At 35.3% G+C, this 13336-nt stretch overlaps 1 protein-coding gene across 5 annotated transcripts in view; it reads right to left on the reverse strand.

Moving 5' to 3' along the window:
* The window catches only part of DENND1A (DENN domain containing 1A), a 217196-nt gene that overhangs the window by 44887 nt on the left and 158973 nt on the right, over positions 1-13336 (reverse strand). For all 5 annotated transcript variants that reach the window (XM_075054618.1, XM_075054615.1, XM_075054617.1 and 2 more), the window contains exons 14-18: positions 6250-6351; positions 5612-5699; positions 4970-5010; positions 3133-3204; positions 1999-2055 (exon numbers count right to left, since the gene is read on the reverse strand). In XM_075054618.1, the coding sequence (XP_074910719.1) occupies positions 1999-2055; positions 3133-3204; positions 4970-5010; positions 5612-5699; positions 6250-6351 (360 nt within the window). The remainder of the gene's footprint in view (positions 1-1998; positions 2056-3132; positions 3205-4969; positions 5011-5611; positions 5700-6249; positions 6352-13336) is intronic.

Here is a 13336-nt window from a genome sequence, read left to right on the forward strand (position 1 = left end):
TTAAAAAGCAGTGGATAGTAAGTTCAGTTTAAAAATAACCTTAGGTTATCCTTAGAAGATGAAAGACTAGCATCCCAAATCTGGCAAAAATTAAGTATTTAGTGGTGCCAGAATTTCAAACAGTTAACACTTGCACATACTAGTAAGTAAACAAATGAAAAATACAACATTCTCACATGAAAATTGGTGAGGATGCACTAACAGACTTGTCAACAGAGCAGGACAGACATTTAGATTAAAAATAATATGAGGGTGGCCAAAACAATTTTTCCTATTTTTATCACTTTAAACAGAGCAATACCTCATTTTAGAGTTACCTTCCCATGTTGCATTCAAAATGGAGAAGAAGATGGGACAGAAAAGAACAGAGTTAATGAAGAAAGGAGAGGTAGAGCAGTATGTGTCAACTACTCACAGAAATCTTTTAAGCTCTTGTGAAAGCATGTTGAACAATCATGTTTAACCATCTTACAGAAATGCCACATACTAAGGAAGGTGAAACAAAATCAGGCCATTTATTTCTAGATGTTATGTGTGTTTTTTAAAAAGTGCTTGCTGCTTGAAGGACTAGGAAGACAACAACAATAATAATACAAAGCAATGAATGAATGAGACGTTTCTCAGCCTTTTATACAAATGTCACAGAATAGCATACAATTATACTAGCATTTAAAATACAGGAAAACAATCCGGTCATTTTACACAGCTCCAACTGCTTTAGACATGCACATGAGAAGGCCAAACATTTTATTGTTCATGAAGGTTATGTCCAGAAGTGAAACACATGGAATTACATAAAAAATTCCATGTACAAGAAAACTGCTTTACATTTCTAATATTTTCATATTATACCTAAAGTGGTCCCATACAAAGTAGTAAGTGTGATAAAATAAAACAGCATTAAAAGCATCTGAAGCAACTTTACCTTCCTCAAAAACCTCTAGCAATCTGCTAGAATATTTAGAGAGCAAACAGCATTTGGATTGTACACACAGTTAGTTTCATCAGTTCATAACCTGGCTGCACAATAATCCCTTAGTATTAACATTTTGTTGACATGTTCAGGTAGATTTCTTTTTGTGCCATAGGGATACATTTGCAGTGCTATCTTAAGATGATGGTCTAGAAATTTGGAGAAGAAATTTACTGAGAAAGCACAGATTAAAAACCCCCTAAAACTATTGTGCAACAAATTGAATAAAAATTTCTGAATAAGAACTTCAGTTCTACTAGCAAGTTAGCTCTCTTGTTTTCCCAAAAGATTCTAATAGCTCTGCTTCATAGAATAAATAAAATGTCTGAAATAAACCTAAGGCAGAGTTAACTACTCATTCATAACGTATGTATCAATATGACCATACTTCTGGCTTAAAAGGAGTGATTAGTATTGGATAACACATTCTTCAAACGCAATTCAGCATTCTTGGAATTCTACTGTTTACAAACAAAGACAGATTTGGAAAACAACAAACAGTTTGAGTATTTTTTTTCTGCAATAATTCAAATTTGAAATGAACACCAATTCTAATTTAATTCCTTTATGTCTAAACTTTGCAGTAGACACTCATGAAACATATAAATCCTTTTCCCAATGACAGACACTATACTATTTTCCCTGAGAGATTACTGTAGAAATAACAACAATTTGCCATTTGCAAAAAGTTCACTGCCATTACTGTCAGAAAGATCTCCCAGTTCACATAAAGTCCGCTTTCACAATGCCCCAGTACAAAGGACAGGAGAGGGACCACTCCAAATAGAACACTTAATTTTCTGGCTTTTGTGGGTTTAAGTCAGACCCTTAATGTATTTGAAGACAGGTTTTTTTTTGTCTGTGAATATTTATAACAGTGTGAAAAATATGGGACAGCTGGTAATGCATTTTGAAGTGTGCTAACAACACTGTATCAAACAGCTTCCTATTGATCACATAATGCTTTTTGTGGCTAAGTATTTCATACATGGTGCTTATACATTTTGAATAAGAACTTCAAGTACCTTTTGCTTCAAGCGGTTTTTCACTTCTTTTATTCCCATTTTTGCATGATCTTTTGCCTGCATGAAAAATTAATTTAAGTTAAAATCCCCTTCTATTTCCAGCAGTGACTAAGCTTGATTTCAGTGCATCAAGATTCACCTTCTCTAGTTACTAAAAATGGCAAGGAAAAAATTGTTACAGGATACTGAAAACATATTAAACCAAATAGAGAGCTAAAAAACCCCCAAACAAACAAAAATCACCACTACCAAAAATTTTGTTTTCTCTGTTTTGACGCCACGGACATCTTTCACCTTTTTGCATTCCACACCTTGGTCTTCTCCTTTAAGTATTTATCTTTGCTATAAGCTAACAATCAACAGTAATAGTAAGCCTGCAAACTTTCTCCTTGCAGGACTCTGGATGCCAGTTCCATTTAGTAAGCTAATTCATCCTACTCATATGTCTCAGGCTGGAGAAAGGCAGGAGAAAATAAAAGTTTGAATAGTTATCTCAATGCTTTTTGTAGCATTATTTCCTAAAATTCAGCTTATAAGAAATCCTTACTTGTTTCTGTGTTGTTTTATCTTGCACAGTGAAACTGGCAGCCATACATGATAACACAGTAACATACTAGCTGTTTGTTAACAGAACTGAAAACATTTTCATTTAAAGAATAACTCAGTAAGTTGGGCTCTAAATAAGCAGGTATAAGAAATCCCCAGGGAAAATTAATTGACATTTAGAAAAGATCGAAACAATTTGGAAAATGAGAGGATTCCCTTATTCTGATGAAGCTGCAAGCAGAGAAACCTGAGGTAACAATGATTTCCAACAGAGTAATGATGAGATGGTAGAGCTGCTTAGTAGAGCATATAGGCACTATTTCCCAGAAATAGTTCTATGTAATAAATAGAATTTATCATCTATACTTTCAAAAGAAATCACAAGTACCCCTCCTCCTTTGCATTTCAATTATGTTTAAATTTCAAAATGACTTTTCAATTTAAATTTGAAATTTAGATGAATGCATATTTTAAGTAATTTTGTGAGTCCAATAAAAATGAATTTAAGACTTGGGTTTCACTTGAAAGGTTAAAACAGAATCATAATTAGACTCTTATCTCAGTAGCAAGCCAGTACTTGATACTTACAAACTTATAGACAGTCTTCATGGCAGGGTTAGCCTTGGTCTTTACTGTATTTAAAATGGCTCCACTTCCTTTCTGTAATTATAGTAACAATAGAATAAATTTCATCAAAGCCCTTTAAATCAAACAGCAATCTAAAATCCACCATTCTTAACTTAAAGTAACAAAGCATTAACTATGCTTATTAGCAGAGCTGAATATTAAAATAGTAAATTTAAAGAAAAAGAACACAAGTAAAAACATATTAAATGTTTCTCTGGTTCTCCAGAGGAACCCCAATTCTGTTTAATACAGCAGTTTTCAAATGAAAAATGTCAGTGTCTCCTAATATGATGACCCCCTTGTCTTATAGGTCATCTCACAAAACAGTGTTCTGCGATTGTTCCACTCACCCTTAAGGGTGTCCTGTACATTGCATTAAAATCCTAAACAAGTTTAAGACAAAAGCATTCTACCAAATACTCAATGCCTGGGGCAGAAAATTCAGTTTCAGAAAAGCCCATACATTCAATCTGAAGAAGAAAGATCTTCTTTTGTTTTCCTTTTCATGATCCCACAATACTATTTATCAAAAGCATGCTGCCTTTTTAAGATCTAAGTAGTCAATAAAGGGATAAATTGAGGGAAAATGAAATCTAACTACAGTCATAAACATTAATTCTAGAATAGCTGAATTGCATGCAGTGAACATAATAAAAGTTGTAAGACAGTAATATGTCAGGCAGAAAAATCTGTTAGACTGGTCAGTGTTTAACACATCTTCCATACACTATTGACTATTGCTGTGCAGTACCTTATTTGATAAATACAGGAGATGGGGAAAATCCAAGGAATAAAATCTTAGATAATTTTATAATTTCTTATTTCAGTGCAAAACTATACTTCCAGAGACAAATGCAATCAGATGCAGTTTTAAGATTTACTATTCTGTTACTACATGACAATTTATCTTCAATCAAGGGATTATTTTTATATTAATTTCTCAGCCATTCCCCTTTCTTATAATTTCAAAATTACTTGTCAACCTACATATTTATATATATTTATGTATATATATTTACCTATCTAACTATATGATGGGATTTTTTGCATGACTTATAAAATGTGTTTAATTCAATATTATCAAGATAATATTGAGCCCAGCATTTTGTTTAAGGAACATAATTCCATTCATAACCAGGATAATAGGCAAATGGAATGCTACAAAACTCAATTCTGTCAGAAAATAATTCAATCTTTCCTACTGACTCATACCCATAAACCAGAAATATTTCACTTTTCAATACATCAACATTCTATGCATCAAAAGAGACTTTTAAAATCAGCTGTCAATTATCAGCTATAACAACATATTATTCTCTAAAAGTATTCAAATTTTTAATTTATACAACTAGAGCACTAAACCAAAGAGATATAAAAACCACCCCAAACAGTGCTGTCCCCATTCAGCACTCACACCATTTAGCTTTTAATAGAGCTTTTTGGTGTGGCAACTTCTCCTTTTCTTTACTTTTCTATTAAAGGGAAAGGAAACCCACATTATTTTCTAAATTGACAATAACTTATTTCCAGCTGTGTCCAAGACATTAAAAGTGGGATTCAAAAACTTGATAATTCCTTTGGTGATTTTTTTTTTTTTTTAAGTTTTTTTTTTTTTCTGTTCTTTACTTCATCTGAAGAACGCATTAGTTTCTCACAACTAAGCTCAGGTTGGTCACAGCTAAACACTGCAGGAAACAGATTAGTCATGTTCATGAGGGCAGATGTTAACAGCCACACAGAACTGTACAATGGTCCAGTAAGAATCAGAATGTCTGTTGGAAGAAGATTGTGTTCTTACCCTTACTGTAGAAAGCCACTGGTGGTACAATTTGTCACTACCTAGAGAGAATCACAAAACCAAACAAACAAACTGTAACTCTCTACCAAATAGAAAACAAGCTAGAAATCTGAAGTGTTAGCACTTGTGGTTCTAGGAGCGTGAAGAGTACAGAAACAGAACAGGACAACCATCCTTTTCTTTCAATGGAAACACAACAAAAAAAATTGACGGGATATCTACAATTTTTCTTTTACTTGCTAAGAGGCATTTCTATTTTATAAGGGTTTTCTTTAAGACATTTGAAAACACTGAGGTTGGTTTTTTTTTTAAGATCGCTAAAAGAAATTTGTGGTAGTTCTGGGTAAAGCCAAGGCTTTTCAGCATCCTCCATTGGAAGAACTCTTTTAGTTGTACTTTAGCCAAGTGGTAAAGCTGAGGTTTTGTAAGACTGAACAGACTTTATTTACACTATGATACATTACTCAAACAAAGTTCTTGACAGAGGAAAGAACAAAAATTTAAGACACTTTAACCCACGGGGATCATTGCAGCCTCAGTTATTTAGGTGAGTAACCATAAAGACCCATTACATCATGATGGCCCACAAACAGTAAGTCAGGAACAATGTCTGAAATTACTTTAAAACACTGTATTTCTTACCTGCATATTCTCCCATATTTATCTCTTCTTCAAAAACATCACTGAAGCCCTCGCCGGAGTTAAGAAGATCCAGACGGCCATCAATGAACTACATCAGAGAGTGTAAACAAATCAACCATCCCATCCTTTATCTTTTCAGAAAGACTTTATTCTGCCTTTGCTAGAATAATCCCAATAGTCTTATCAGAAAGGGACTCTAAATAGAATGAAAATACAACAAAAACTGGCAAAATGTTTACTTACCAATGCAAAAAGGTTTGCTGCTTCATTAAAAAAACAGCATTCATGTGTTTGTCTATACATACATGTTTTCAGCTTCCCTGAAGCAGTAATATCATGTTGAACAGTAATATGCTTCCCGTACAAAGTTTACAGCAGATATATTGGGTCTAGGTATGCTCAGATCAAAACTGAGCACAGAGACCTTTAAGGGAAAAAAACCATACACTTCTTAAAATGTAGAAAGCCTTATCACCTGAATCTGAGAAATGCCAGCTAGCAGGAATTAAGGTGCTGCCAACTACACGAATTTTCCTCATTATGTGGCTGACAGATCAAGGAATATAGGAACAGCCCTCAAAAAAACTAGTTACATTGTTAAAGAATCTGCTTCTACGTTAAAGCAATTAAGCCAGTACCTGCTTAAAGAGCTGGAGCTGAATGGCATTCTGAAGAAACTGCCTCATGACAGCAGAACGATGGGACACAAATGTTTCTTCACAAAAAGTGATGGGTTCACCCTGTAGAGTTCAGAGCATTAAACACTGAAAAAGCATTGTCTGAATCCATTTGAATCCACTGCCTCCATTTTATCTACTTCCCTTCCAAAATAAATAAAGTAGGCCTTACATAAGATTGAGTGAACTGTAGTTTGTTTCCAGGTTTCAATCATGTGACTGAGAAACAGGTCGGAAACTGGCAAATTGTGTACCATCAAAATAAAACACATTTGCTTTATGCACATTTTGCAAATGCTGGTGAAGGAACATTCATCATCCAAAAAGGTAATTTTACTTAATGTCCCCAAAATATGACACACAGTCATCTGAATTCTGTATATTCTGCTTATCTGCCTCAGTAGACCCAGCCAGTTAACCTGCACCAACAAGTCAGGATGTCTACTCTGTTCTCTCCACAGTTCAGAAAGATTAGACTTTCATATATTGAATGAGTGAAATTTCTTTTTTTCACAACCTTGTTGGCAAAAGACAGAAATTGTTTTGCGGCTCTACTTTTATCTTATTTTAATGAGTTACGTTAATGCTGAAGTCTGCTGTACATCTGCCATCAGGGCACAAATTTCCTCCACACTTAAATCTACAAATACTCAATGCAGCAAGCAAATATATTTATTGAATTAAAAACAAGATGGTAAGAAAGAATGATAAAATTACACTGATGTATAATTAATATGGAGGCTTTTTCATAATTGTATTAAATTATATTTGGACTCTTCATCTGCTGAGTGTTCAAAATCAACATTAGACAGCAAAAAACCTTTAAAATGGTGGTATCATTCCATTTCTGAAGGCTTTTTATATTGGCAATCTTTTCTACCATTGGCTGTGTAAAGTCAGGATAACAGGGCCGCTAAAATGACTGTGCTCAAAAAAACCCCATGCCACAGCATTGCTTGAGCATATTGTTTTTTCTCCACCAATTTATGTTGGAAGCCACCATGTGGCCCCAGGACTTCTAACACCTAATGCACACTAAAAGGATACTAAATCCACAAAACTATGTTGGGCAAACTGTGATGAGACTCACATTTCTTAATATCTGTAGGTATTCACCTTTTTCCCTGAGTTCACAATTGATCAAACTTACTTATTGATACACTTCCTACTGAGGTCTGGTACTACCCCAGAGCTTATCAATCTGACGGCAGATAATCGCTGCTGATTGCCTGTCCTTTGACATAACTAACCTCGCCATTGTAACTAAATGGCACAAACAGTTATATTAGTTTTTAACACAATTTATGAGGAAAGTGAAGGAAATATTTGGCTTCAAATACTCAGACCACAGTAATAAAATTCCTCCTGGCCCCCAATGAATTGGACAACCAGAATCACCAAGATGATACACCATGTACCTCACCTCTAACCCAGCAGTCAACAAATGCCACAGGTCACAGGTTGTCCTTAACATGAGGAAAAGGCTCAATTGCAAGTGACTGTCTAAGCACAGGATGGGTCTCTTTCAAAGAGGGAAGAAGTCACGCTTTTAGGACAGTTTCTGTCACCCTTTCCTTGGGCCAATGAATTTCCATGGTTTTGGAAAAGCAAGCAGTTTTCTTATGTGACAACTACAGTTTCAGGATAATTACTTTTAAAGATAAAAACCTGTCTTTGATTTACTCTAGCAGGAATTTATGGGGAAAAACAAAATCACTACAGTCTTTCTGGGCAGGAAGCATGAGTGTGAAAAGACACATTTTTTTTTTTTTTTTCCCCTGTTGCCTTGCTCTCATCAGGATAAAGAATCATAAGACACTTCATTTCAAAGTAAACAAAGAAAAAATGTTTGGAAAAACAGGTCTGGCTGGTATGTGCCTGGTATACAAGACACTGGTGATAGTCTCCATGACACACTGACTACTGCCACGACAAAGGTCCTGTCTCAAAAATCAAGGTATGTACTGTCTGAAAGGTTTTAATGACTAACAGCTGATCACACACTCATGTTAGTAGACAGCAGAAAGGGACAGAACTTCTGCATGACATGGAAGTGTCAAAACGAGACTTTGAGCAAGAGGTAATTTGGCAAATGGAAAAAGCCATTAGCTGATTTTGAGATGGGACTGACAATCTGGATGAATATAAGCTCCCTATGCAAGAACTAAATATATTTTATGCAGCTATTACCATCCCACTTGAGATTTGTTTCAACTCTCTCAGGTATCAGGAAGGACAAGTCAGGATACTACAGAGCACTACAACTAGTAAGACAAAATCTTAGGAGATTGCAAATGCATCTCTTACTACAGAAACAGTAGTGACAGACACTTTCCAAGCAGGGCCCAGGCAACAGTACAACAAACAGGATGTAACGGCTACTTGACCAGTATGAAAAAGGCCTTCCCATCAAATTCAGCTACCAGAACGTAACAAGGGATGCCTGAAGAATATTTGTCTGACATAGATACAATCTGGAGGTGAAAAGAGCTGGGAGGAATACATGAAGAAAAGTATAGATTAGCCCATGATCAGAGAAGAGGTTCACCAGAGGAAGGTTTAGCTTTCATTTAATCCTCACTTACAAAACACTTTAAAGGAAACAAGCAGTCCTTCCTATAATCTACAAGAACCTAAAATTTCTCTCATGGTCAAAGAAGAGTATGAACATTGCGGAAAGAACAAGAACTACACCCTGCCAAACAGAAGCTTCCTCTACTCCATTGTACATCCAGCACAATGACACCAGCTTCTCCTCTTACAATCGAGCTATATATCATTCCTATAAACATACATATTGCAGCTGCTGGAGCCCAGTATTATTATAGTCTTAACACACTTCCTTCCCCAAAGTACTAATGATTGAGTTTGTTCATTAGGTTGATTAGACCTTTTGACATCTTAAGAGACAATTCAGGCTCAACTGCTGCTAGATGATAAGAAAAACTTTAAACATCAAGGTCAAGCATGAGCTTTTCAGCTTAGAATGCATTAGTACCTTCCATCCTCCATGACCTCCAGAAGGGTGAACACACTGTTGCTAACCCCCATCCACAGCTTCATTACAAAAGGACAAGCTGGACAATAAGACCATTTTCTTGACAGATTTAGTTAACTGTAAATTATAAAGATATTCAGCTCTGCTTTTACTGACAGATGACATTATACATGAGGGGACATGCTAAGAACTGCAGATATTTGTGAAATGAGCGGTCTTGCTCACAGGTAAAACAATTTAATAACCTGTCCTGATAAACCCATCAACTCCTAAACTTGCTGCTTCCAACAATTTGAATTTAGGCCTTGACTCGTCAACACCTTAAAAAGCCATTATTCCCCTCTCCAATTATAAATGCATAACAGAGGCTAAGATATGGCATTGCAAATGCTCTAAACGTGTGCACAGTGCAACTCTATGAGGAATCTGATTTGATCTGTAATATTAGATAATTTACACGTATTTCAAGATTGGATCACAAAATTATTTTTTAATACAAAAATTTACACATTTAATCTGCAATCTTAACACAAGAGAATTAACTTTAAAATATAAGACTGAGATTTAAGACTCCCAGATGCACTGAAAAAATAGGTGCCTTTTCTTTATGCCTTTGCAAATCTCCCTTTATATGAATATTTTATATTCATATGGCATAATGAAGTTCATCAGGGCAGTGCTGCTATCTCATGACCCTGTAAAAAAGCTGAAAAGTTTCAGCCCACATCTGATCTGTTGCCAGCCCTATTTTTAAATTGGAATTCTGTTACATTCTAAAATAACGTTTGAAACTACTTAAGGCAGCAAGTGAAAAGTGAAAGGAGTCTAGGACTTACTTCAGACTGTTCTAGAGTTTCATGAAACCTGCTGTTATATTTTAAGAAGCCATCATGCAAATTGAAAGAGAAAACCTGATTTTGGTTAGCTAAGCTGTAAAAAATTTCACTATGATCCCCCATCTTTCAGTGAAATCACTTTTCCTCAGAAAGAACAACTTACTTTCAGAAGAAGGTACAGGACGTTGTGCAGACAGTTATTGTGAGAGAAGTATCATATCTGAATTGTCCAACTTACCATACTCGCAGAAAGGCCAGCTAACTGGTTATGGCAGTAACTTTCACAGTGAATATAAAGGACTAAAAATACGTGGAACAGAAGACAGCACAGATTAGAGAAAGACTTGGAGGAAGGGACAGAGACAAACATAAATGATACTTCTGGAAAGACACACAGGTGCTAACGTAAGTCAGGGAAGCCTAACTATTCCCACTCCTGCAAGAGACGAGACACCAAACTGTGCATCTGGGTAATGCAGCTTTAAAGCCAGCATTTGACTGCTGGAGAAAACAGAAAGATAATAAAGACAGGGTTCAAATTAGGTCAACAGTGAGTGTCTCTTGCACAAGCAAAGATTTCACAAAACTTGATTCTAAGGGTAAAAAAAAAACCAAAAACCACACACACAAAAAAACCCCAACCCAAACCTGAAGACTTTATGTTTAGACAACCCTAAAAGTTATGCCATGGAAGATATATGTAATCTCTTCTGCATTATCATGGTCAGCATGTGGTGCAGGGTAATGAATTTTGTGCTGCTGTATGCATGCCTTTAAACCATGTAGGTGCTCTTTCAAAGCCTCTCTAATAAATACACAAGCCATTAGAGCTGCTCAGTAAACCAGCCACGAAATGAAAAAATGTGGGTGGAATTTAAAGGTGCAGAACAAGATGACAATCTGATAGTCTACAAGCCATAAGTCTAGTGTCAGTATACTATGCAGCAAAATCCCATATACACAGCAAGAACAATTACATGCAAGGGATTCATATATCACTGTTTTATTACTACCTAGATGTTGCAAATAACCATATCCTTTACTAAAATTGGTTATGTTGCAAATGACAAAGTAAAGCCTGTAGGGATATTCTAGGAATCATCATCCTTAATTCCATCCAGATTTATAATGAAACTAAGATTGGAGAATGATCTTACTGATCTGGATATATATGTCAATGTCAGATACAACAACAACCAAAGGCAAGCAACTGCTCTGCAGACTTTTCAAGAATTGTGATTACAATGTCAAGGAAAGATTAGCTCATCACAGCTGAAGAAGAATCATCAGTCAGCCAGCAGGATTCCATAAAGAAAATCTGAAATTGGTGACAGACACCTGATAGGACATTGGCTCATTCAGCTTGCAATTGCAACGACAAATAACCTCCCCGTAACTAGTACATACATTCAGCACAAGAAAGCTCTTTGCATCTGCCTCAGTCATAATGGAATCAAGAAAGCATAGATCAAATACTCTGCATTAAGCAAATGATACCATAGCTTTATTAGCATTTCAAGATGCTGCTCAGGAACAAAGAAATCATGTGCTTAGAGATTTGACCACACTTCTTCTGAAGAACACTAAATTAAGACTCTGTTCAAAAAGAGACTACCAGTTCTGATAAATTAGTATTGTTAAGTGTAAACTTGAAAAGCATTTAAAAAACATGTATTTACAAATGCAGACCATACTATCCAAATGTCTCATGTAAATGCCCACTTCCAATTACCAGTCCAATTTCAGACTGTTTTTTCGTGTTCCTCACTAGGGTATATAACCTCTGGTAGAGAAACATCAAGAGTGAATATCCCCACCACTTTTTTTTTTTTTTTTAAAATAGATTTACAGTATCTCTACTTTTTATAGATACTTTTTATAAGATTTACAGTATCAAACAAAATGGGTCACTTCTCTAAATCCTCAATGCTTGCAATTGCTGGTGAATCGGAATTTCTGACAGCTGTCATTCTTCTGCATGGGATCTGATAACTCCTGTAATAAGTTGTAATAATATCACTGAAGGAGAAATAAAAGGGAGAAAGGTGATTGCAAGTCAGTTGAATCACCAACACTAACTGTAACACTGAATCACATCACCATTCCCTTCAAAATGTCATGTGTCAAAACTTAGCTTATACCTGTGCTGTGGATCATGGGTGTGTGCACATATAGCAAGCTGTATTCAGCTACATAGGCATTATCCTTACAAGAGCCTGGGAGCTTCTTTTACAAAACATTCCTTGACAGACAAATCATGTGAGGTAAGACAGACATGTTCTGCAGTGCAAAAATAACTTAAGCAACATGCTTCCCTGAACTCCTAACTTGGACATAACTAAATAGTCATAGAAGTGTTTTTTCTGGTTGTACTACGAAGTTGTACACCTTGCACTAACAAAAGAAAACAATAAAAGCTTGCAAAAATGTAGAGTTGTTTGTGGTTATTGGCTTTAACCCAATTTTCTCATGTAGATATTGGAAGTTAATAAATTTCAAAATTTTACCTTGTAAAGCATTCTCAAAATTCTTATGTAATTCCCTTTATCAAACTAGATACCAACTGGAGCTCTGAGTTAGACTGCAGGAAAAAAGCAGAGTCATATCAACAAATACATTCTTGACCAAAACCCAAATAAAAGTAAAGCGTCCTCAGAAAGGACATATATCTGTTTCCTGCAGCCACTGAAGGTATTATTATTTACCAGCAGGCTGCCAACAAGGATGAAGCAATTTAAACACACAACTCAACTTTAAATGTGAAATTATAATATGCAGCTATTCAGACTTCATCAGAATCTTTTTGAACACTGTAATTAGAACTCTGTGGCCAGTGCTTCTTTTAGAACCCTAGTAGTATATGTATTATTATAATGCAGTGAATTATTAAACTGTAATCAATTCTACAACATCCAAAATGCCTTCAGGTCAAAAAACTTCAGGTATATTAAAAATACCATGAAACTTCTGTAGAAAAAAATACAGAATAAGATTTATTTGCACTAAAACATTGTAAAAAAACCAGCTCAGATACCGATAGATCCAGTGAAAGTTCAACAACACTCCTTCACACATTATTTCAGATGGTAATACCCAACATCATTACAGGATCTGACAAACTTTGCACAAAAACATCAAATAAAAGATTAAACTAATGAAAAACGTGTAACTGGAAAAAATTTACATCATGTAGCAATATTTTTGCTTCTTCTTT

The sequence above is a fragment of the Buteo buteo genome, chromosome 23, assembly GCF_964188355.1.
Source record: "Buteo buteo chromosome 23, bButBut1.hap1.1, whole genome shotgun sequence".
Lineage (NCBI taxonomy): Eukaryota > Metazoa > Chordata > Aves > Accipitriformes > Accipitridae > Buteo > Buteo buteo.